At 37.3% G+C, this 27,047-nt stretch overlaps 1 protein-coding gene across 30 annotated transcripts in view; it reads left to right on the top strand.

Annotated features, from left to right (window-relative positions):
- LCLAT1 (lysocardiolipin acyltransferase 1) overlaps window positions 1-27,047 on the top strand; it is a 216,060-nt gene that overhangs the window by 173,742 nt on the left and 15,271 nt on the right. Inside the window, exon 7 of one of the 30 annotated variants that reach the window (XM_074012059.1) lies at window positions 1,011-23,047. The exons of the other annotated variants lie outside the window; for them this stretch is intronic. Within the exon in view, the coding sequence (XP_073868160.1) occupies window positions 1,011-1,171 (161 nt within the window). The 3' untranslated portion in view covers window positions 1,172-23,047. Of the gene's footprint in view, window positions 1-1,010; window positions 23,048-27,047 lie in introns of those variants that run through there. 30 annotated transcript variants of the gene reach the window in all.

Here is a 27,047-nt window from a genome sequence, read left to right as displayed (position 1 = left end):
AGGTAGTTCACAAAGATTTAATGCAGAAATAAAATAGTTCATCTGTTATCACCTCAGGACTTCATGGAAAATAGAATTAAACAATAAAAATAAAAAATATAAACTTTAGTTCTCTACATAAGCTCTAGTAAGGTCAAGACACTTTTATAAGTGATGATACCAGCCATTTAGTCCATCTCTAAGGAACTGAAGGTCCTGGGAAGTTATCCATGTCAGTGTAGTTCATTTTACATTATTACCTGAAAATATGTGGGCACCCTTTGAATATTTTTTATGATTTTAAGAAACAGATGTCAGGAGCCATATCTACCATATCATCTATAAGGCAGATGCCTAATGATTTCCCATCAAAACTTTAGCAAAATTGTCCTAATTTGATGACAGAAGTGAGCAGGAGTGTTGTTATGGTAGTGGAAGACTCCCTGGTGAAGCTTTCTCAGGTGTTTTTCTGCTAAAGCTTTGACTCACTGTCACAAAACATTCCCATAATAAGCAGATATTATTGTTGTTTGGGCCTCCAGAAAGTGAACAAGCAAAAATGGTTGCAGCGACCATTGCTCTTGACCAGTCTGCTTGTGGTTTGAGCGGACCACTTTCGCCTCTTGGTGGCCATTGCTTTGATTGTGCTTCATCTTCAGGATCACACTGGGAAAACCATGTTTCATCTCCTGTTACAGTTCCTTGAAGAAATGCTTCAGGATCTCAATTGCACTTTTAAAAAATTTCTACTGAGAGTAGACAAAAGTCTGTAGCTGATCTGGGCATAGTGCTTTTGACACCCATCAAGTAAAGTTTGCTCAATTTTAATTTTTCAGCCAGGACTGTATAAGCTAAACCAATTGAGATGTTTATGGTGTTGGCTATTGTTTCTGCTGTTAATCATTGGTCCTCTTCAGTTAGGGCACAAATAAGATGCATTTTTTTCTTTGAAAATTGTTGTAGATTGTTTGCCATAGTGGGTTTTATCTTCAACATTGACTCATCCCTTAAAACAAACTATCTGATTCCAGATGATTGCTTCAGCCAAGGAGTTCAAGACCAGCCTAGGCAACATGGTGAGACCTCGTCTCTACAAAAAAAAAATTTAAAAATCAGGTGTGGTGGTATGTGCCTGTGGTGTCAGCTACTTGGGAGGCTGAGTCAGGAGGACAGCTCAAGCCCAGGAGACTGAGGCTGCAGTGAGCCAGAATGCCCCACTGCACTTCAGCCTGGACCAGAGCAAGACCTTGTCACAAAAAAACACCAAATTATCCATTTGTAAACAGCTGATTTCTTTGGGATATTGTCTCCATAATCTTTTTATAAATCATCAATAATTTCACCATTCTTCCATCCAAGCTTCACCATCAATTTGATGATGTTCTTGCTGCACTTCTAGCAGGATTCATGTTGCTCTGACAGGGGTTCTTTTCAAACTTGATGTCTTATCCTTCTTAGTGCCTCAAACTAGATCCTTTCAGACATGTTATAACAACTTGGTATGAGTTTATTTTGGTGTCAAAAACTTTGAAATCCATGTGTAGTTTTTTCATAACAGGCATTTTGCATGAACTTTTTGAAGACCCATTGTAGAACTGCCTTAGTTAATTTTTTAAGTAAGAATTTAGCATGTAACATTCCATTCTGTGTTTCCTGACTGAGTGGATCATGCAGCTCTTTTCTTAGATACATTACTGAAGATCAGATACAACTGTAGTGGGTTCTTGGTATCTGTGGGAGATTGCTTTCAGGACCCCCCGGACCCCCAAGGTTAGCAAAATCCATGGATGCTCAAGTTCCTTATGTAAAATAGTGTATTATTTGCATGTAACCTATTGACAATCCTCCTGTATACTTTAAATCTTTACATTATTTATAACACCTATTATAAAGTAAATGCTATAAAATAGTACATATTATTTAGGGGGGAAAAGTCTGTGTATGTTCAGTACAAATGCAGCCATACATTTTTTTTCCCAAATGTTTTTTATCCACAGATGTAGAACCCACAGATGGAGGCCTGACTATATTTCAGATGAAAGGGAATTTTAATTTTTTAACTTTTTGACTGATCTGATACCATTACCACCAGTTGTCTTGGGTGACTAGGGACATATGAGTCATTAGTACCACATAAGTTTAAAGTTACTATTTTAAGACAGTTTGATATCTCCTGTGGATACTTCAATGAAAATAATAGTTAACAAGGTTGAGACATTTTCAGTAAGCTAAGTAGAACAGCTCTGCAGTCATTCAGCAGATATTTATCAAATGTCTGTAATAAGTCAACATTGAACTAAATACCATATGGCATACTCAGACATTACTCTCAACAAACCTATATAATTTAATAAAATTTCTATTAATAATTGAGTTGGTGAGTTTTTTTTAAATTATGAGATTAACATTCTACCATGAAGACACATGCATGTGAATGTTTATTGCAGCACCATTCACAGTAGCAAAGATGTAGGACCAACCTAAATGCCCATGAATGACAGATTGTATAAAGAAAATGTGGCGACTGGGTGCAGTGGCTCACACCTGTAATCCTGGGACTTGGGGAGACCTAGGCAGGTGGGTCACTTGAGGGTCAGGACTTCGAGACCAACCTGGCCAACATGGTGAAACCCTATCTCTACTAAAAATACAAAAATTTGCCAAGTGTGGTGGCGCATACCTGTAGTCCCAGCTACTCAGAAGGCTGAGGCAAGAGAATCGCTTGAACCCGGGAGGCAGAGGTTGCCGTGAGCCAAGGTCACGCCACTGCAGTCCAGCCTGGGCGACAGAGTGACACTCTGTCTCCCCGACTCCACAAAAAAAAGAAAGAAAATGTGGTACATATACACCGTGGAATACCATGCAGCCGTAAAAAAGAATAAGATTCTGTCTCTTGCAGGAACATGGATGGAGCTGGAGGCCATTATTCTTAGCAAACTAATGCAGGAACAGAAAACCAAATACTGCATGTTCTCACTTATAAGTGAGAGCTAAATGATGAGAACTCATGGACACAAAGAAGGGAACAACAGATACTGGGGTCTTTCAGAGGATGGGAGAAAGAAGATCAGAAAAAATAACTATTAGGTACTACACTTAGTACCTGGGTGATGAAATAATCTGTACAACCAACCCCTGTGACATGAGTTTACCTATGTAACAATCTGTATATGTACCTGTGAACCTAAGATAAAAGTTAAAAAAAAATGATAAAAATAAGACACACTAACTTTAAAATAATTCACATATACAAAGGAACAAAATAAATGAAAGCTGCCCTCTCCTAACCCATCAAATTATTCTTCCAAAAGATAGTTATTAATAATTCCTTGTAATTCCTTCTAGAAAATAAAATTATATGCATTAAAAAATTATGAGATTAAAAGCTTCCTCCTTCCATATCATTGAATGATGAATTCCTAAAGTCTACAACTATATTTGGCAGTATCAAGTATTTGTTCTCATTTGAGTATATTCATCAGAGTCTAGACCTGATTCTATGACTTCTTTTAAACCCTAAACACTGATAGGATCTAGAATGACATCTTCTCAGGGAACCCCCTGAGCATAGACACATTAACATGAAACCGACTTTGACCTTAGAGTTTAGGGCAGGATCTGCACCCTACCCCTACCCCACTGCCACTGTTAAGTGAGCTCTAACCAGCTGCATCTGCTACAGTATATGAAACAGCCTTAGAATCACTGAGCTGCTTCTCTAGACTGAAAGGCACACCAGAATGTAAGCTTAGCTTTCATTTTAAATGTGCAATCAAATGTTTCTGAGTGAGTCTTGTTGAGTGTACTTTTGTTACCAAGTTGTCTTTCCTAACCTTCTCAGTGTGAGCAATATTTTCACATATATACCCATGGATAAGAATGTTGGAGGCTGCATCTAAAGAAAGATGTGAAGAGAATCAAGTCAGAGAAATCTGAAGTTGTACCAGGACTCTAGCTGAGCCAGCTATAACAGAAATTCTGTAGAGAGAAAAGGAGATGTCACCCCAAGAGCCACTGATGGGTTCTCATGAGAATGTTGGCTAAGTGGCAGCACCGTAAAGATAAAACTGTAGGAAAAGATTAATGATCACAGGAGAATATTAGTTTGTGTGGTCATCCTACTCATTTATAAACATTTAATTTTCTCTGTCAGACTGGATATAAAAGTTTTGGGTTCTTTTTTTTTAATGAAGAAGAGATTTATTCATATTAAGTAGCAAAGTTACTCCAAGCAATGTAAATTCATTGGAATAAAAGATAACATAGCTCACCCTGAGAATGCAATCAACCATATAATTTCTCACTTTATTGCAGGTAAATGAAGGAACCACTTAAAAATTCACATGTGGGCCATAATTCTTTTAAACAGAATTAGATATTCATAATCATACCTGGAAGAGTAATGGAAAGCTTTTCCATTCAGAACGATATGCAGGAAAACATACCCTAGCCTAGTGCTTTTCTGTTGGACACATTCTCAGAACAATGTGTTTCTTCTCCTGTGGGTAAATGTTAATTGGTGTTTTGTTTCAGAAGTAGAAAGAATTTCAGTTAGATTTGCAGTGTGATAAAACTAAGATGTGTACCGTTTGCCTAAAACACTTTTGCTGCTGAACCTAATGTTTTGAGAGACTTTTGAAAAGATAATGTTAAGACCAGCTGCATCCTTCCAGATTGTAACTTTTAAAAACTGTGCTTATGGAGAACACCAAAGCACAATTTGGAGGACTTTGCTCCAGTCCTTTGATGTAATGGAAAGGGCCAACTGAAGCTGGGAGGCAGGAAGCCTGGTTTTTAAATGTAGTCCTTCTACTCAGCAAACTCTAAACATCTTTGGAAAATCACTTAATCCCTCTAACCTTCAGTTGATGAAACTGAAGTGAGAAATTCTGAATTATCTCCCAATATTGGACCTAGGTTAGAACCATTACCTTGTCCCTTACAGGCTTTATAAATTACTCAACCTGAGTTTCAAATATCAAGGCCCACTTCATGGGGTTGAATATTGAATAAAATCTTACGAGAAAGTACTTAGCATGCTATTTGGCAGTCAGTTTGTTTCTTTTTTCTTAGTCATCAAAATATAAAGGAATTATTCCTCCAACCGGTATTTGTGTGCATAGTATGTTCAAAGCAACATGGAGAATATGAAAACAAGACATGCAGCCTGCCCATGAGGAGTATATAATCTAATCCAAGAAATTGTTGTGGTTTGACAGTAACACTTAACATAAACTAAAAAAATGGTTAAGTGCTATAAGAGAGGTCCACATAAAGAGCTGTGAGATTTACAGAAAGACGACCACATATACCTTGTGATATGGTTTGGCCGTGTCCCCAACCAAATCACATCTTGAATTGTAGCTCCCATAATCCCCACATGTTGTGGGAGGGACCCAATGGGAGGTGATTTAATCATGAGGGCGGTTACCGTCATGCTGTTCTCATGCTAGTGAGTTCTCACGAGATCTAATGGTTTTATAAGGGGCTTCCTCCCTTTTGCTCAGCACTTCTTCTCCTTGTTGCCTCCATGTAAAGGGGAACATGTTTGTTTCTCCTTCAGTCATGATTTTAAGTTTCCTGAGGCCTCCCCAGCCCTGAAGGACTGTAAGTCAATTAAACCTCTTTCCTTTATAAATTGCCCAGTCTCAGGTATTTGCTTATAGCACTGTGAGAACAGACTAATACACCTTATCAAATTCTGGAGTTCAGATGCCTTTGTAGTAAAATAATAGATTCATATGTGACAATTAAGGGAAACTGAGAGGTCACAACAGAGGCATTCCTATATTTAAAATATTTGGCTTCCATTGTATCACTTGATCTACAACCAAAAACTAAAATGATGCACTTAACCAAAGAGATATAAATAATATTGTCCTAGGAACTTGTAGTACTCCAGTTTATAATGGGTTTCACTGGCTCAGACAAACCATCCCCTCCTCCTTTTCCCATGATGTGTATTAAACATGTAGTGTTCCATGGCAGTGGGAGGTTGACCTTTAAATCCTTGCTTTGAAAATTGTGTGTTAGCTCTTCCTTTCTAAATATGCCATTATTTGAGGGGATAATGTAGCTAAAGATTTTGTGTGTGTGTGTGGTTATTTTAAAGGGCCTGATTTGTATTTCAAGTGTCTATTAATTATTTAAGAATACTCTTAATTACTTAATGAAGACCTCAGGTTCAGAAGAATAGTCATCCTCTTTACAGGGCATTATCATTATTGGTCTTGAGCATGGTTTCTCTTACTATTTTTTACTTGATCTCTTTTATCCCTATATACTACTCCCATTTCTTCTTCCATAGGCAGTCATTCTGATATATGTAACGTGTATCTCTTTTGGGTCTTTGTGTTTCTGTGAAATGTTTTTGTTTTGTTTTATATTCCTATGTCACCTTTTCATTTAGCATTTTGTTTTAAAGATACATTTGTGTTATTTTGAGCCTGTCTAGTGCTTGGCTTCCGACGACCAGCTTCTCATGCTGTGTCCCTTCCACATGTCGCTTATTCAGGTTCCTAAAAGCATACACCCATGTAGCCTCCAACTGTCTCCGTTAAAAAAGCATCACAGGAAGTATCCTTATAGATGCCTTCTTGTGTACCTGTGTAAGAATTCCTTTGGGATATACAGTCGTGCAACACATAATGATGTTTTAGTTAGTGGCGAAACATATATATGATGGCAGGATCATAAGATCATAATGGAGCTAGAAAATTTCTATCACCTAGTGACAGCATCATATGTTTGTGATGATGCTGATGTAAATCACTATGCTGCCAGTTGTATAAAACGGTAGCACATAAAATTATATACCGTAAGTAATGATAATAAATGACTATGTTACTGATTTACATAGTTACTGTACTATACTTCTTATTGTTATTTGAGTGTATTCCTTCTGCTTACAGTAAAAGCAGTGAAACAGCCCCAGGCAGGTCCTTCAGGAGATATTCCAGAAGAAGGCATTGCTCTCATAGGACATGACAGCTCTATGCTTGTTTTTACCTCTGAAGACCTTGCAGTGGGACAAGATGTGGAGGTGAAGACAGTGATATTGATGATCCTGACCCTGTGTAGGCCTAGGCGTGTGTGTGTGTGTGTGTGTGTGTGTGTGTGTGTCTCAGTTTTTAACAAAAAGTTTTGTAAAAAGTTTTTATAATTAAAGGTTATGGAATCAAGATAGAAAGAAAATATTTTTGTACAGCTGTACAATAGGTTTGTGTTTTAAGCTAAGTGTTATAAAAGAGTCAGGTTTTAAACATTTAGAAGTTTACTCACACCTGTAATCCCAGCACTTTGGGAGGCTAAGGCGGGTGGATCACCTGAGGTCGGGAGTTCGAGACTAGCCTGGCCAACATGGTGAAACCCCATCTCTACTAAAAATACAACAATTAACTGGGCATGGTGGCGGGCGCCTGTATTCCCATCTACTTGGGAGGCTGAGGCAGGAGAATCACTTGAACCCGGAAGGCAGACGTTGCAGTGAGCCAAGATCGCACCATTGCACTCCAGCCTAGGTGACAGAGTGAGACTTCATCGCAAAAAAAAAAAAAAAAAATTTCAGAAGTTTAGAGTAAAAAAGTTACAGTAAGCTAAGGTTGACTTATTATTGATGAAAGTTTTTAAAATAAATTTAGTGTAGCGTAAGTGTACAGTGTTTATAAAGTCTACAGTAGTGTACAGTGATGTCCTAGGCCTTCACGTTCACTCACCCTCACTCACTCACCCAGAGCAATTTCCAGTCCTGCAGACTCCATTCATGGTAAGTGCCCTATAGAGGTATACTATTTTTCATCTTCTATACTGTATTTTTACCGTACCTTTTCTATGTTTAGACACACAAATACTTAGCATTATGTTACAATTGCCTACACTATTCAGTCCAGTAACATGCTGTACAGGTTTGTAGCCTAGGAACAATAGGCCATACCATTATAGCCTAGGTGTGTCATAGGCTGTATGCTGTCTGGGTTTGTGTGAGTATGTGCTATGATGTTCCCATGACAACAATTGCCTAATGACACATCTCTCAGAACATATCCCTGTCAAGTGACACACAGTTGTATGTCCAAGAGTAGAACTGCCAAGTCATAGGGTTTGGTAACCTGAATTTGACCAGCCCCAAATTATACTACATAATAGATACTCCTCTCTGAACACCCACTGGCAATGCACAAGGGTGCCTGTTTCCTCTCATTCCTATGAACACTTGGTATCATCCAGTTTTCTAATCCTTGCCAGTCAAATAGGTATATTTTAATTTGGTTTTGTCAGATTACAAACAACTTTCACATGCCTGTTATTTTCTGGGTTTCCTCATCTATCCATTCCTGTTTATATCTTGTCTATATTGCTATTGGGATTACCATAGTGACTTGTTAATTCGCACTGGTTCTTATGTTCTAGATATAATCACTTGTTCAATTTTAGACATTGCAGGTATGTTCTATTTTATTACATATTCATTGAACAGAAATTCTTAGTGTAATCAAAAAGTTTTTGTCTTACAACCTATGCTGTTGAAGTCTTGTTTTTAAAAACCTTCCTTGTTACTTCGTCTCCATTTTCTTTTGTTAATTGTGTAATTATTTTTTATATTTCAGCTTTATCCATCTGGAGTCCTTTACATGTGTTGTTCGATGTGAGGATCTGGTTTCATTTTTCTCCAACACTGTGTACTTAATCTGTTGTTCTCCATTGATTTGTGATGTTACCTTTATCATATATTAAATCCCCATATATTCATGAGAATGACTTTGAACTCCATTCTGATACTTGTTTTTCCATAACCACTTGATTCTTTTAGAATGTATTTTCCATAGTGAAGACCCAGTTTCTTCTAAATCTCAAGGACTTAGTTTATGCATGTATTATACCAGGATAGCCTTTTTGTGTGCTGAGCTGTTTAGGCATTTCAGCCCACAGTAATCCTGTCCTCCTTTGAACTCATAGTGTTCATTCTCTCCTACACTCACCTCACTTCTCTTAAAATTTTATATTAGCTTGTATTCATTTCCTGTGTTATTACTTAACTTTTCACATGTTTATATCTTGTACTTCAACTAGATTATAAACTTCTGAAAGGCAAGGATTGCTTCCATGTCTTTAAATCTCCCATGGTAGCTGTAGCTAGCACAGGACTTATAATCATTATCATAACCATGATGTAGTGAGCAATTACTTAACTCTTTATCGATACTTTTGATGTGATGAATGCATGTCTTAACATAATTTTAAGCACATAAGGGCAATAACCAATTTTTTGAAGAATATAGGACAAATATGCAGTTTCTACATGTACAAATTGAACACAGCATACCCCCTGCATTTTTTAATAACTAGAACTTTGTCACATCTTACTTCCTCTATTTCTTAAAAAGTTTTAGTTTACTGATTTTTTCTTTCCTTCTTTAGTAATTGCATTTTTTTAGGTTTCCTTAATAAACCCTGTGAAAAGCAATGTGCTAAATAAATTATATGCAGGGCAAAGCAATACATTATAATTAGGATTTCATTATCATTTAATTAGGCATTCCATTATTGAATTGATGCCTCTGGCTTCTCCTGGTCTCTGTCTAATCCTGAAACAAATTCTTTTTGTGGACAAATATTAGCCTATAATAATTAGAGTATTCCTCTAAGCTAACACTTTTCATTAAATTTCCTTCTGATTAAGATAGCTCCATAAGTACAGACTGATTTAATTTAATATGATTTATCCACTTGTGCATCAAGGTCTGGTGGAAATTGTTTTTAACACCAGAGAGGATTGTGAATATTCAGATCATCTTTATATTCACAGATCTCTCAGGTATTTAAGACCTTGTTGTTTGAATAGTTATATAAGCCTAGGTCTGATGTCACTCTGCTAAATTCAAGAGTATCTCAAGTGCTGTAACAGGCTGTCATTAAAAACAATACGGATTCTGTTTTATATTAAAATATTGGAGCTTAGAGTTAGTACATTCTTGTGTTACTTGGGTTTGGGAATCAATTTTCATTCCAATTGGTTGGTCCAACACATTTAATGTCTTTTCTGTTTTACCAGAAGTTCAGTGTTATTAAAAACAAGTAAATCATAGATATATATTCTGAATTAAGGGCCTACACAGACATGAATACAACTTTTTAAAAAATTTATTGGACTTAACTGTTATTATTTCCTCACCTGTTACCATCCTTATGCTTTTCTTCTATTTTTTTAATGCTGTCCATGTAATAGATACCAAATACTGAGCTTAATTTTTTTTTTTTCACTTCTTCCTTGATCATCTTTTCCCCCAATATTCCTCCCTTAATTTGTTAAATTCTGGCTTCACTACCTGCTCTTCTACTTTTAGCTTTTTTTTTTTTTTTTGTCCTATCAGTAGTCGACAGACTCATTAGCCTTTTTCTTCTGACCTTTTTGCCCTTTTTTTTTCTTTTTGGTCCTTTTATAGTCTTTCCTCCTTCATTATATGTGCATGAGAATGTTTGCATTGCTGTATGTGAACATCATAAAGCTACATGAATTAATTCTGTGAAACCAAAGCATATATTCTAATTTGCTGCATATAACTAGGCTTATATAACTATTCAGACAACAAGGTCTTAAATACCTGAGAGATCTGTGAATATAAAGATGATCTTAATATTCACAATCCTCCGGTGTTAAAAACAAATTCCACCAGACCTTGATACACAAGTGGATAAATCATATTAAATTAAATCAGTCTGTACTTATGGAGCTATTCTTATTTCCTGAAAATAAACTATATAATTTGTCCTAATTATAATTTAGCTCCAGTTTTAGGAAATCCCAGAGAACAGCGAGTATGTGTGTATACACTCACACTTTCAGTTGAGGGTGAAAGGGAGTGCCATGAAAGCAAAAGGAGAGACATTCTAGCATGTGGAACTTTCTGAGGTCCCATTTCTAGCCACATCCTCTTTATTTTCAGGTTTCTGAGAGTTGTTAACTCTTCTTTCTCTCCCCTTGACTCTGCTCTGCCCCATGTGTGCTGTTCTCAGAAGACAGTGGTGTGTATGGTAGGAACCTGAGTCAGTAGGGTGAAGACTTATAGAAAGAAGGCATCTTGGAGTCAGGACTGGAAGCTGAGGGATAACAGGCCAAGTCAGGCTGAGATTCTTAACTTGTCTGGGCTCTGGGCATAGCAGCAAAGAAGAGCTTACTTCATCTGGGTCAGCTGAGGGAAGTGGTTCATGAATCGCTTAGCAGACCACTTGAACTAATAGGAGGAGGATGACGCAGAACTCAAGTGAAGTACTGTGGTCATTTGCAGAAGAGATTCTCCTGGGAGGAGGTCAGAGTAGAAATGAGAGTATCATGTCCATAAGGCAGCAATTACTGTTTTCAGAGCCGTGTCTGCACTGATAGAAATGCCAGCTCTGTGAAATATTTTTTCAAGCTGGTGGGACTCCCATGTGTTCTATGGATAGAAAGAAAAAAAAAAATAGCACAGTAGAAAATGAAGACTTTCTGTGAGGAGGTTGGTGGTTCTAAAGACATAGTCTTGAGAATTGATTAGGAAACAAATACTTCTACAGTAATACCTCGATTAATGAAGAGACTTTATTCGGGAATGTTTAATGAAGTTTCTGTTATTATCATAGAGAAAATGAAGCAAGCACAGGGGATTGCATTCCAGAATGTCAGGAACATTTTAAACTAAATGTTTTTAGTTTAAAAACAACACTATATGTTTTAACATTGTCAAATATGCCATAAACTAAAGAGTATTTGTCTCAGGGTTTGAAGGGAGAGGGAAAGAGGAGCATATCAAACTCACATAAGCTCTTTAAACCTATAAAAGGCACTTATCATCATTGAAGAGGTCTCTAGCTTCCTGTCCTTGTGGCGCCCTGTGCCTATTTGGATGTTGGTCCGTTAGTGCCCTTGACCTACTGTTAACACCACACACATGTGACCTTGACTTCCCACCATATCCTCTGAAACATTATTATCTCAGCTTACCTGACAACTCATGAAGAACCCCAGTGCTTTAACAATAATATAGTGATTGCACAGATAGTGGCAGAACTGCAGAGTATCTATCTAAGGCTTAGCAAAGAATGTCTCATGCTCCAGAGCAGAAGCATAAATTCCTGTCTGCCTTCTCTGCCATGGTCTGGGGGATCATTAATCACAATTACTTTCCAGTGACAGTCTCTCATAATGTACCTTTCTACTGCAGGCTGTTAGGGAAGGCTCTATTCTTAGGCTCTCTGCCAAGAAGTACCCCAGAGAGAGAAGCTCAGCTCAGTTTCCCCTTTTCTGCTTACTCAATTTATATATTTCCTGAGCTCACTGAAGCAGCACAGGAATACCCCAATGAATAAAATAAACAAAAATTCAGACAATAAATAAGTAAAGTTTATAGTGTGTCAGATGATGGGGCTTACAGAGAAAATAAATCTAGGAAGAGGGAAGACTGAAGTAGGGTAGTCAGGGCCCCCCTGAAAAGAGGAATTTGGGGGAAGAGGATCCCTTATAGAAGGAACAGTAACGTGCCTGAGATGAGAGTGTGCCTAGTGTGTTCAAAGAACAAGAAACGCAGTGTGGCTAGACCAGATCAAGTCACGTGAACAGTAGCACAGAATGAGGGCAGAAAGGTAAATGTTGGCCAGATAGGCCACCAAGAGAGTTTGGTGTTCTCTCCGAGATGGGCAGCCACTGAGGAGAAAGGGTGAAGGGGGAGGGGTTATAAGATTGTGATTAAGGTTATTAAAGGATTACTCTGGCTGTAATGTTAAGAAAAATCTGTGGGTCGGGGAGGTGGGCAAACAGAGAAACCAATTAGAAAAGTATTTATAATACTCCAGGAAAGAGAAGTGGAAAGTGAGGTAAAATTAGTGAGGTTGTAAAAAAAAATGGCTGGATTCTGGATATATTTTAAGGTGGAAGCAATAGAATTTTTTGATGGGTGGAGTATAAGAAAATGAGAGGGAACTAGTGTGACTGCAAGGTTCTTGGCCTGAATTGAAGGAAAGGCAGTTTTGCCTTTTAACTGCAACAAAGACTGTGGGAAGTACAGGTTTTGGGGGAAAGGTCAAAAAGCAGTTCCATTTAGGCCATGTTAAGTTTGAGCTACTTATTAGACATCCATAGGGAGTTATGAAATTAGTAAATATGTGAGTCTAGAAAGGAGAGAGGCAGGAGATACACATTTGGTAGGCATGACCACATATGATAAAGTTGCAAGACTGAAAGAGATCACCTAGGGAATGAGTGTGGATGAAGAAGAGTAAGATCCCAGCCTAGTTAATAGTAGGCAGTACAGTATTGGGGATCAGAGAACCAAGCCATCCGTAAAGGAGACTTCAGAGTGGCCTGTGAAGTTGGGGAAAAGCCAAGAGAGTAAGGTGGCCAGGAAGCCAAGAGGGAGGGAGGCATTGGGTTTGGTACATAAAGGTCACCGAGGACACTTCTGGTGGAGTGATGAGGGCAGAAGCTAATGGCATGGGTTCAAGAGAGAAATGGAAGAGGATTGAAGACAGTGAGTATGGACAGCTCAGGAAGTTTGGCTGTGTAAGTGAGCACAGAGATGAGTGGTCACTAGAAGGAGAGGTGAGCCAAGAGGGAATGATGGGAGAAGTTATCGTATGTTGATGGTCAAGACAGAATGACTGATTAAAGGGTAACTGCTGGGGCTCTGTTCCTGAGTAGGCAAGAGTGGGTGAGATAGAGGACGTAGGGGGAGGGATTGGCCCTAAATACGTGCATGGACAGATCGTCCTTATAAAGAAAAGAAGGCAAAGTGTACGAACTCACACAGCAGTAGGAGAGTAGATAGGGTGGTACAAGTTTGTGCAAGTTTCTTTTTATTGATTTTTCTCAGTGAAATAGGATGAGAATGAAGGATGGTGAGGAAGTTATTGGAAGTTTTTGAGAAAAGCAGAGTCATGAAGTCCTCAAATCCAAGCAATTGGGACACAGAATGGACTAAGGAAATATGTATGTTGAACAGTACTAAGGGGCTGCTTTTGGCCAGTGATCAGGAATTTACCAAAGCCTCCCAGTAGCCTTCATTCCCTGCCGAAAAGCTTACATACTTCCACCAAAACATGTGCTTAATAGGCTCAAATAAGTTTCTGGGAGAAAAGGGATACCACACATCAAAAAGCCTTTGGCCATAAGACTTATATAAATGTGTAAAGCGAAAGGAAATAAAACCTTAGGAACTGGGCTTTCAAATCTAGTTTGGCTTATGCACTTTCTGAGTCTGTGGTAAGGAATTTATCTGGGAAAGGTGCATTATATACTGCAAAAAATACATCAAGAATACTAAATCAGATTACTTGCCAGTTATATCTTAAGACTGATTGAATGATCAAGACTTACGACATCTATTCACGTTGGAGTATAATCAGTGAATTGATCAGCTTGTGTAAGGGATTGAAATGAGACCCTTCCCTACCTTGGAAATGAGTAGAAGGCACTAGACAGAGGGAGAGTTGTAGTCTCCACTGAGTTACCCTTCACAGTTTACCCAGGCCAGTTTCATCTGTAAGAACTGTGCGTGAGTAATTAGAAGCTACTCAAAGGTGATTTTGATACAAGCTGTCACACCATGTGCACAGCTGACAGGGAATGTTGCTGTTGAATTGCAACAGTAAGTGAAGGTTTTGTTGTTGTATTTTGGTTGCTGGTTGAGGGAGTACTTAGCAGGAGAAAGTTGAAATGGATATTTAAACCAGTTTCCAAATGGGTTGAGTTTCTGTATCATAGCATTGATTAAAAGCAAAAATACATCCTTCAAATCTGAACCAAACAGATTAGATGCCACACTGTCATTGTAATATTTGCTCTGAGTTTTACAGGAGGAATTGAAGGGTGCAAGAATGTGTGTATGTGTTTGTTTTGTTTGATACACCTAAGCCCTGCTACTACTGTGGTAATCTAATAAATTAGAGCTCTATGCTTCTAAAATACTGATTGCAAAACACATTGTCTCTCACTTCTAATATTTTTCTTCTTTTCTCTGTGAATTCTAATTGAACTATTTGTAACTGCTTCAGAAGTATGTTGATGCAACCTTTTCCCTTTCTAGACAGTATCAAGAAAACATGGTAGTTATTATTTGTGACCCTGAAGGAAATTAACGTCCTAGAAATTTTTAAATGTCAGCTTACACTTAAAGTGATCCCTTAATTAGGGAATTATATCTTACATGAACCAGGAAAGGAAAAATGATGCAAAATAATAATGAAAACCTTGTGGGATATGTTAATGCTTATTTGAATGAATAGGAAAACATCTTGTTTCAAATAAATTCTAATACCAAAAAAATTGAAATCATACATGTGAATACATTTGTTTCAAACTCTAATGTTTTCTAACATTTTGGTTTGACAAGAATCCATGTAGCCTTTTAGAAAGCTCTGTTTAGACTATAGCACATATTACAGATTTGTGATATTATATCACTTAAATTTTTTTAGGGCAAATATTTGAGATGCCTTAATAAAACAGCTTTTAGAAGTAGAATTTACTTGCTGTAAAATGTACTCATTTTAAGTGTACAGTTAGATGTCTTTTGTTAAATGCATAGAGCCACATATCTACCCACAGTCAAAATATGAAACATGTCCATCACCCCCAAAGGTTCTCTATGTACCTCTGCAGTCAGGCCCCTTCCCTGACCTTGGTCCCTGGAACCCACTGATCTGCTTTCTGTCACCATAGTTTTGCGTTTTCTAGATTTTCATATTAATGGAATTATACAGTATGTGGTCATCTGTGTCTGGTTTCTTTAAGTTAGAATAATGCTGTTAAGTTTCATGCATATTGCTGCATGAATCTGTAGTTTATTCCCTTTTATTGCTGATTGGTATTGCATTGTGTGGAATATTCCACAATTTCTTTAACCATTCACGGACTGATAGACAACTGGGTTATTTCCAATTTTAGGATATTATGTATAAAATTGCTACAAACATTTGTGTATTAATACAAAAATTTGTATGGGCATATATTTTCTTGGGCACATACCTATGCTGTCATTCTCTGGTTTTCCAGAGTGTGTAGACTGGTTTACATTTCCATTAGTAGTATTTGAGGGTTCCATTTGTTCACCATCCTCACCAAAACCTGATACTGTTAGCCTTTTTAACTTAGCCATTCTAGTAAATGTATATTAGAATCTTATTGTGGTTTTATTTATGTTTCCCTAATAGTAACTAAAGTGTTACTTTAAGCATATTTTCCTGGGCTTGTCTTTCATATACCTTCATTGGTGATAGGTTACTTCCAATTTTTTATCCAATTTAAAACATGGGGTTACTTTATTATGGACTTGTAAGAATGTTTTATATATCTTAGATAAAAGTTATTTATAATATATTTGGTTTGCAAACATTTTCTTACAATCTGTGGCTTGCCTTATTATTTCCTTAATACTGTTTTATGAAGAGTAGAAGTGTTTAATTTTGACAAAGTACAATTTTTCAATTTTACTTTATTATTTGTGCTCTTCAGTGTCCTGTGTAAGAAACTGTTGCCTAGTCAGTTCACAAAGATTTTCTGTGTTCATCTGTTTCTAGACCCCGTTCTGTTTCACTGATCTGTATGTCTAACTTTCCTACAGTATCGTCTCGATTACTGAACCTTTATAGTAAGTCCTGAAATGAGCAGCTAATGCCCAGTCTCCACCTTTTTCTTTTTCAAAATTGTTTTCTTATTCTAGTTCCTTTGCACATCTATATAAAATTTAGAATCAGTTTGTTAATTTATACACAGAAACAGACCAGAAGTTTTTATTAGGATTCCTTTGAATCTATAGAGCAATGTAGAGAAATTTCATCTTAATAATATTGAATTTTCCAGTCTATGAACATGGTATATCTCTCCATTTATGTGTCTTTCTCTCAGTCATGTTTTATAGTTTGCATTCTTGCACATATTTTATAAAATTTACTACCAAGTGTTTCATAAATTTGATATTGTAAATGGTGTTTTTAAAATTTCAGTGTTCCAAAGAAGGAAATAACAGACACTGGGGTCTACTTGACAGAGGAGGGTGGGAGGAGGGAGAAGAGCAAAAGAGGTAACTATTGGGTACTGGACTCAATACCTGGGTGATGAAATAATATGTACAACAAACCCTCATGACGTGTGTTTACCTATGTAACAAACCTTCACATGTACACCCAAACCTAAAAGTTAAAAAAATAAAATTTCAGTGTTCAGTTCTTCATTGCTAGTATCCAGAAATAGATTTAATAATGAATTTGTATCCTGTAACCTTGCTAAATCTATTTACCTGTTCTAGTAGTTTTGTAGACCCCTAAGGATTCTCTACATCATAGTTTGTGAATAAAAAGTTTTACTTTGATCTGTATGCCCTTTTTTGTTTTTGCCTTATTGCAGTGATTAGGATCTCTAGTGCCAGGTGTCTGGTAACAAGTGCTATCATGTAGATGGTAACAAGTCAGGTAACAAGTGCTATAGTAGAGCTATATGGCTTCTTAATGTTATTTTAGATATGTGGAATTTAGAAGACCAAGAATAGTCCACGTAATGACTTGGGTAATTTTTCAAACACATCTTCCTACATAATCCCTGGTTGAGCATCTCTGCCCTAGTGAGCTGCTAGGAGTAGGAAAAAGGTTGAGAACCACTAGTTTTGATTATACATTAACCTTGTATCTTTATATACTACTTATAGACACTAGAACTAGATAAAAATTTTGCTGGTAATTATAGCCCTAGCTGAGTGAATACTGGTGTTGAAAAGATGGTAATATGAAACTTACTTCCCACATGGCTCTAACACCAAGACCATAGCATTCTCTTTTGGATTCAGGATTCAGGCTCCAGACCACCAGATCTGCTCTCCAGCTCACCCTGGCATTAGTCAGTAAACCTCTATAAGGTGTCTGCATTCCTTGCCACTTTCACTTTCTGTCTTATCCCACCGATGAAGGTTTTTACAGATATGAAACTTTACAAGATATTTTAGTGCTAATAAAAAAGATACTTTACTCGTGCACCTATTTTTAAAAGAATTTCTGGTTGTTTTCCTTGTGAATAAAGGTTTGGGATTAACTGAGAAACTGGGCTGAATTAGAGGTCAGGAAGGACACTATTCAACCCAGCCCAGGTACGTAACTTTGTCATTAATAAGCTGAGCATGCCAAATGCAGCAAGAATTCATTTTGAGTACTAAACTTAGAAGCCACCAGGATCTTCAGGCAAAATTGCAGTATCGGCAGAGCTTATCTTTGCCTTCTTCCCTTTAAGTTTTTCCCTCCAATCCTTAGTCATTTCGTGTCCCAGAGTTATCCAAAATCATATCTAGCAAGATTTATCTACCAGGTTCCAAAGTGGGAATAAACTATTTCCAATGCCCTAAACAAATCTCCTACTATATGAGCACAAGTTATGGTAGTTAACTGTTATTACTTAGTAATTCACTCTATCATGTAAGTTAAAATTGTTGTTGCCTTAAGTAAATTTTAAAATAATTTTAATAGGCAACATTCATTGATCACTTACTTAGGATAATCTCAATTAATCCTCCCCAAGGTTGTGTATGTTTCTCAGGGCCATACATCAGCAAGGAGTGGAATTAAGCCAAAAAAAAACCTAGTATTTTGTGTGATTCCAGAACCCAGCTCTTGAATACAACTTCCCATGGTCCTCTCTGCTGAAAACCATCCCCATAACCCAATATGTATTTCCCCGTGTGGCCTTTCCAACCCCTGTATCTGATCATAACCTCTTGGAGTGCTTGTTAAAATACTGATTGCCTCATCCCAGCCATACAAACTAAGGGAGAGTCTTTGGGAATGAAGCCCAGGACTCATTTTCAATTCCCCAAGTATTCTTAGGCAACTAGAGTTTGAGAACTACTATCATAGCCTCTGTTCCTCAACTAAGGAACAGATCTCTGTAGTTTGTAGTAACTGCTGTAAAATGGCAGCTCCGTAGGGACCTATTTTCCATAGGAACCTGCAGTTCACCTGTTCAGACAGATTCAGAAAATTAAAAGTCTCCATTTTATATATAGCTATTTCTATATAGTTGGGTTATCATGCTTCCTTCTTCTCAAAATATACCACTTTATAATTCAAAACTACAATAAAACTTTAGAAGAAATTTTCTTCCCCAAAATCAAGACTACAAAAAAAAAAATCCTTGTCATTAGATATTTCTTAATGAATACTGTATTCTAGACTGCCATAAAACATTACCACAAACTTTGTGGCTTAAAACAATAAAAAATTCATTTTCTTATAGTTCTGGAGACTAGAAATTCAAAATTAAGATGCTGACAGGTCCACAAACCCATCCCATGGCTGTAGGGGAGAATCCTTCCTTGCCTTTTCTAGCTTCTAGCAACTCCTGGGATACCTTAGCTTGTCACTGCGTAACTCCAACCTTTGCCTCTGTCTTCACTATATTTCTATATGTAAAGACACTTTTTGGGATTTAGATGACACCTGCATCCACAATGATCTCATCTCAATCCTTACCTTAAATCTGCTATGATCCTATTTCCAAATAAGATTACAGTCTTAAGTTCCAGTGGCCAGGTATTTTGGTAGGACACTGTTCAACCCACTAAAAGTTCTTATTTACCCCTCATGTATTGTGATTCTCCCTGCTTAAATTTTAGGATCAGTAACTACTCATCCAGATGTTGACTCTCATGTTCTAACTGAATTTAAACAAAAAGTTACTACTACAATGAATGTTTTGATGTTGCTGTGGAGTGAATGTTTGTGTTCCCCCAAAATTCATATATTGAAGCCTCAATCTCCCATGTGACATATTTATTAGAAGGTGGGGCCTTTGGGGGAAATTAGCTTGTAAGAATGAAGACCCTCATGAAAGAGATGAGTGACCTTATAAGAAAGGACAGGGGGAAAAAATGGCAGGTAGGAGGCAGAACTAACTCGCAGCTCTGACTCGGATGGACAGAGCAGCCTGTAGAGACTCACATCGTGGGCTTTCGATCCAAGAAATACTGCAGAAACATAAAAGCTGAGAGAATCCACAGACCCCTTGAAGGAAGCAGCTTGCCACTGCAGGCTCCGTGAGACAACCAAAAATCTGTGAGCGACCAAAGTGTGAGAAGGGGAACCTGAAGGTCCAGATCATGTGAGATGGATTTGACCTTACCTGGAGCTGAGATGAATTTAAGAGAGCCAAGCAAAATACAGGGGTAGAGGAAGCAGTGGGGAGAGCCCTGTGGGCACTCTCATTCCCAGGGAAGCCATTTCTGACTTTGTCTCCCAGGAGTCCTTGGGGAGGACTGCCAGTGCAATTGGGGAAAGACCACAGGGAAAAGGAATCTTCCAGCTGAACTTTGTAACAACTTTGATGGAATGTGAAGTTTCCTGGACAGAATCTGGTGAAGGTGGCAAACAGGGAGTGCAGATATGATCACAGAAGATGCGGCAGACTGGGAGGTACAAAACCTGAAAGGCCTGCTTGCTTTCTCAGTGAGGGGGGTTGTAGCCTGGAGCAGGTTCTCAGCCCTGCTCACCGGCTGCCTGGAAATAAACTTGGAGGGGACACCGGAAGAGTAAGACCAGCCTTTCAGGCTGCATGGGAGCTGGGTGTGGCCTGTCACTGTTCCCCGGCGACCTGTGTGACACAACAGAGGCAGCCGCAATCCTCCTGAGAACCTAAGTCCATTGGCCTGAGAACCACACCTCCATCCCCCACAGCAGCCACAACAAGCCCTGCCCAAGTAGAGCCTGAGCTCAGACCAGCCTAACCCTGGCCTCACCTGATGGTCTTTCTCTGAGACCTGTCCTAATAGCTGAAGACAAAGGACATAAATTTCTTGAGAGCTCTATTGTCCCTCCTACCACCTGAGAAACCCAAATACTTATCCAGACGGCCCTAGGGCAAACTTGTATCCTCCCTATACTACCACAGCTGATGCTTTCTGGAAAGCACCACCTCCTGGCTGGAAGTGAACCAACACAAAAAACAGCACACTAAACAAAACTACAACCAAGGACCCTCAGAGTGCACTCCCCAATCAGGTGCTGGTATCCACGACTGAGACACCTGAAAATGGATTACATCACACGACTCTGCGAACATTCCCCATTAACCAGCCAGAAGCCTGGTAGCTCCGCTGGGTGGCTAGACCCAGGAAAGAAATAACAGTCACTGCAGTTCAGCTCTCCGGAAGCCTCATCTCCAGGGGAAGGGGGAGAGTACCACATCAAGGGAGCACCCCATGGGACCAAAGAATCAGAACAGCAGCTCCTGAGCCCCCAGTCTTTCCTCTGGCATAGTCTATCCAAATGAGAAGGAGCCAGAAAAACTATTCTGATAATATGATTAAAAAAGGTTCTTTAAGAGCCCCAGAATATCACTTTAGCTCACCAGTGATGGATCCAAACCAAGGCAAAATCTCTGAATTGCCAGTAAAAGAATTCAGAAGGTCGAGTGTTAAGCTATTCAAGGAGGCACCAGAGAAAGGTGAATACCAATTCAAAGAAATTTTTAAATGTGACAGGATATGGACAGAAAGCTATCCAGAGAAATAGATAGCATAGATAAAAAAACTTCTGGAAATGGACACACTTAGAGAAATGCATAGTACACTGGAAAGTCTCAGCAATAGAATCAAACAGGTAGAAGAAAGAACTTCAGAGCTGAGACAAGGCTTAAAATAACAAAGACAAAGGAAAAAGAATGGGAAAAAAGAAAAAAAAGCCTCCCAGAAGTTTGGGATTATGTTAAACAACAAAACGTAAGAAAAATTGGTGTTCCCAAGGAAAAAGAGAAATGTAAAAGTTTGGAAAACATATTTGAGGGAAGAATCAGGGAAAACTTCCCTGGCCTTGCTAGAAATCTAGACATCCAAATACAAAAAGCTCAAAGAACACTCAGGAAATTCATTGCAAAAAGATCATCACCTAGGCACATAGTTGTCAGGTTATCTAAAGTCAAGATGAAGGAAAGAATCTTAAGAACTGTAAGGCAAACACATCAGGAAACCAACCTGTAAAAGAAAAACCTATCAGATTAACAGCAGATTTCTCACCAGAAACCCAGCAAGCTAAAAGGGATTAGGGTCCCATCTTTAGCCTTCTTAAAACAATTACCAGCCAAGAATTTTGTATCCGGCGAAACTAAGAAGCTTCATAACCGAAGGAAAGATACAGTCTTTTTCAGACAAACAAATGCTGAGAGAATTCACCACTACCAAGCCAACACTACAAGAACTGCTAAAAGGAGCTCTAAATCTTGAAAAAAATCCTCAAAATACACCAAAATAGAACCTCCTTAAAGCATAATCTCACAGGACCTATAAGACAATAACACAATGAGGAAAACAAAAAAGATATTCAGGCAACAACTAGCACAATGAATAGAATAGTGCTTCACATCTCAATACTAACATTGAATGTAAATGGCCTAAATGCTCCACTTAAAAGATACAGAATGGCAGAATGGAAAACAATTCACCAACCAGGTATCCGCTGTCTTCAAGAGACTCACCTAACATGTAAGGACTCACATAAACTTAAGGTAAAGGGGTGGAAAAGATATTCCATGCAAATGGACACCAAAAGTGAGCAGGAGTAGCTATTCCTATATCAGACAAAACAAACTTTAAAGCAACAGCCAGTTAAAAAGGACAATGAGGGACATTATATAATGATAAAAGGACTGGTCCAACAGGAAACTATCGCAATCCTAAGTATATATGCATCTAACACTGGAGCTCCTAAATTTGTAAAACAATTACTACTAGACCTAAGAATGAGACAGATGGCAACACAATAATAGTGGGGGACTTCTATACTCCACTGACCGCACTAGACAGGTCATCAAGACAAAGTCAACAAAGAACAATGGACTTAAATTATACCCTAGAACAAATGGACTTAACAGACATTTACAGAACATTCTACCCAACAACTGCAGAATATACATTCTACTCATCAGCACCTGGAACATTCTCCAAGATAGACTGTATCATAGGCCACAAAACAAGTCCCAATACATTTGAGAAAATCGAAATTATATCAAGTACTCTCACAGACCACAGCAGAATAAAACTGAAATCAACTCCAAAAGGAACCCTCAAAACCATGCAAATACACGGACCATTAAATAACCTGCTCCGGAATGATCATCGGGTCAACAATGAAATGAAGATGGAAATTAGAAAATTATTTGAACTGAAATATAATAGTGATGCAATCTATCAAAACCTCTGGGATACAGCAAAAGCAGTGCTAAGAGGAAAGTTCATATCATTAAATGCCTGTATCAAAAAGTCTGAAGGAGCACAATCTAAGGTCACACCTCAAAGAACTAGAGAAACAAGAACGAAACCCAAACCCAGCAGAACAAAAGAAATAACCAAGATCAGAGCAGAACTAAATGAAACTGAAACAAACAAAATACAAAAGATAAATGAAACAAAAAGCTGGCTATTTGCAAAGTTAAATTAGATTGATAGACCATTAGTGAGATTAACCAAAAAATGAAGAGAGAAGATCCAAATAAGCTCAGTTAGAAACGAAATGAGAGCTATTACAACCAGGGCCATGGAAAAGACAAAACTGCCATCTGTAACTTAACCAGAGACATTCACCTTCTACTCTCTAGTTGTCTTACTGCTGAAGACAGCAGCTTGCCCCCTACCTCACTGATAATATCCCATCTTCAGCCAAATTTGCTTTTCCTCTCAATGGAGAAAAGAAATTGTAGTAAACTCTGTTATAAGCAAAATCACACAGAAAGATGGTAGGGAGATTAACAACATTAGACTTTATATTGGGGCGTATTTTTACAGGGTTAATCTGTATTGTTATCGTGTATTTTCTAGATTTACAAGAATGTAATTTAAACAGTCTGCTATGGTTTTGATGGGTACAAAACCAGGTCAGTCTGACTCTGTAGCTCCTGCTCTTAGTATGCCATTTTTAGAAAGTAGAGTAGCATAGTGGAAAGGCTTTAGAGTCACACAGAACTGACCACTAACTGTGATCTTCAACAAGTGACTTCTCTGTGGCTCAGTTTCTGCAACTATAAAAGAAATAATCTCTCAAGGGCTCCTACGATACTTAAAAGTGACTGTGTGCACTGATAAACTCTGTAAGGGCAAGCATTTTTTTTTTCTGTTCAACCATGTGCCCCAGATGACTACAGCTGTGACTGGCACAGTGAGTGCTCTGTAGATAATTGGTTGCATGAATAATGCCTGGCACATCAGAGGCACTCAATAAATAGTAATAGCCATGTGCATCATTAATCATCTTCAATCCTAACATCAGAGCATAGAAACTATAATAGTATGCTGTCTCTGGTCTCATTTATTTCAAAGACCAGCAAATTAGTAGATTATGCACATGTTCATGCTTCTTTTAGGCTTTTATTGTTTCATTTGCAGGGGTTTTGGCAACTTGTAAACAAATTTGTTGGGCCCAACAGTAATATAAAATATACTTTGTTACTGCTCTTGTTTTCACATTGAATTTTGAATGCCCTCTCTCAAAAATGATATTGAAAACAACGTATATGAATTTAAAGGATTATGAGTACATGAATTTACACATGTATATGTTGTATACAAGTCTTTGTGATTTTTATCATATGTGTAGATTCATGTTTTCATAATCCTTTAAACTCTTCTGTATTATGATTTTAGTTTCCTTTACTATTTGTAATCTTAAATATTTATGCTTTTTCCCCTCAGTCAGATCCATAGGGTTTAAGTATCTTCTTCATCTTATCAAATAACTAACTTCTGCATTTATTTTTTAGTTTTATTTTATTAAGTACTGCTTTTTATCTTTAGTAATTTTTTTTCTCCCTCTAATTTTCAATATGAGTAGTTCCTCTTTTTCAGTTTTCCCCTTTTAGTAATGAAGCATGTAAGGTCATAAATTTTTCTTTTTATTACTGTCTTCATTGTATCCTATAGATTCTCTTTTTCATTCCTTTTTAGATAATTCGTAATTTTCCTTTTATCTTTTATCCATGGTTTATCTAAACTTTTTATTAAAAGAGGAATATTATTTTATTATTTTTATGGAATCGATGTCAGAATGTGCATCATAAAGTCTCAGTTTTTGCAAAATGTATTTAAATTGTCTTGCCACTAGGTAAGTAATCAGATTTTTATAAATGCTCATGGTTACTAACACCTTTAAAATATTTTTGAGTATCAAATGGGTCTGTGAGAAACACACTCACCCATCCAAACCCAAAGAATGGACTTGGAGGCACAAAGAACAGCAAAAGTGAGACTTTTTAATAGCGTCTTGCAAGATCGAGTGTCTGGTGGGCAGGCACACCCAGGGCAGCTACAGCAGATAATTTATCTCCTAGCACACAAGTCCCTCCACCAGTTCCCCACTGGTCAAGTACTATGGGGTTACAATCTTCTCTGATGTCACCAAAGTTTCATTATCCGCCTTCATTTATCCGCCAAGGTTATACCCTGGTCCCCTTCTCCACTTAAGTTTCGATTTCCCAATAACGAAACTTTCTTCCCTTTTATAGGCTGACCCCTCCTCTACATTCTGTTTGCTTATTGTGACCTTCTAGGTACATGAGCCATGCAGTTTGTTATGTTCGCAGGCTGGCTGCCAGTACTTAGACTTACCATGCCTTAAAAATGGACCATTTAAAATATTTTCTCACAGGTCTGTATAAATCTATTAAGCCAAATTTATCAATAGCTATTCAGTTCCTTTATTTAACTAGTTTTTATCTACTGGAGTTGTTCAGTTATGGTAGAAATAGTGAAGCCTACGCTATAATTTTATTATTTTTCAATTTCTCTTTGCACTTCTTTCCTTTTAACTACTAAGACTTTGATTCATATAGGTCTTTGACTAATATTTTCTTTAAAACAAAATTCTACTGTTAGATGCTGAAAAGATATTTGATAAAGTCAAGCCATTCCTAATAAACACTAGGAAAATAAAATAGAAGTTAACTACTTTAATATGAGTTTTACCAAAACTCAGCAGTAAGCATCTTATATGCTAAAGATCTCATTTTAAAACCCACATTTTAAATTCAAAACTTTAAAGTAAATGTTAATGAAAGTAATAAAACTACCAAAAGACTGTAAAATTGACCATAAAACCATTTTTGCTGCAATCTATAAGGTCAAAAAGTCTACTACAAGTTTAATTACAATAAAAAAAATTGTAAGTTGGCTGCAGATAAACATACAACAATAGATTTGTCCCTATTCTAGCAGTGATTACCTTAAAACAGAAATAGAAACACATGTTGTATTCACAATTATGTTCTATTCACAATTATGTGACAAAAATTATGAAATTGTTTAGGAATAAATTTTTTTAAAAAGGTCACAGAAGCTATGTGAAGAAAACTGAAATTTATTAGAAGACATAAAATAAGATTTGAGCATTTGCTCAAATGGAAAGAGAAGCCATTTTCTTGGATGAGAAGACGATAGAAAATTGCCAATTCTTCCAAAATTGTTATGCAAATATATGCAAATACAATTGCAGGACAGGTTTTTTGGGAAGCGTATAAGGTCTTTGTTTTGGAATTGAATTAAATGCTCTTCAAGTTTGTATTGCAAAACAGTTTCCCAGGAGAAGCCAAGTATAGTTTACCAAGTTGGTATTTCAATACAAGGAGAAAAGAGTTGTTTTGCTTGAAAAACTGATATCTATTTGAAAGAAAGTAAAGCTGGATTATAAAGCTAAAAGAAAAAAACGTATTTCATCTTTCAGAGAAATAAAGGATACATGTATAATTTAGGGACTGACAGACAAGACTAGGAATCCAGAAGCTATAACAGAAATTTTCTTGACTAGACACACACACATGTTGGAAAAGATGCTATGAAGTCGATAGATAATGGACTTATAAAAATACTTGCCACACAGTGTACAGAGGACTAATAATCTGTGATAAAGAAGGGACTTTGCAAATTGACTAGATGGTGACAAACAACTTATAGAAAATGGATAAAGAAAATGAAGCTGCATTTACAGAGGAGCAAATCCAACAAAGTAAACCCAAGAGTGGCTATATGGCAAAATAAGTATGTAGAAAACATTTACTATATATATGGTAGAGGGTAAAGAACTCT

This window comes from Macaca fascicularis, chromosome 13, assembly GCF_037993035.2.
Source record: "Macaca fascicularis isolate 582-1 chromosome 13, T2T-MFA8v1.1".
NCBI lineage: Eukaryota > Metazoa > Chordata > Mammalia > Primates > Cercopithecidae > Macaca > Macaca fascicularis.
Note: the sequence above shows the minus strand (reverse complement) of the source record. Positions and strands in the feature narration are given on the sequence as shown.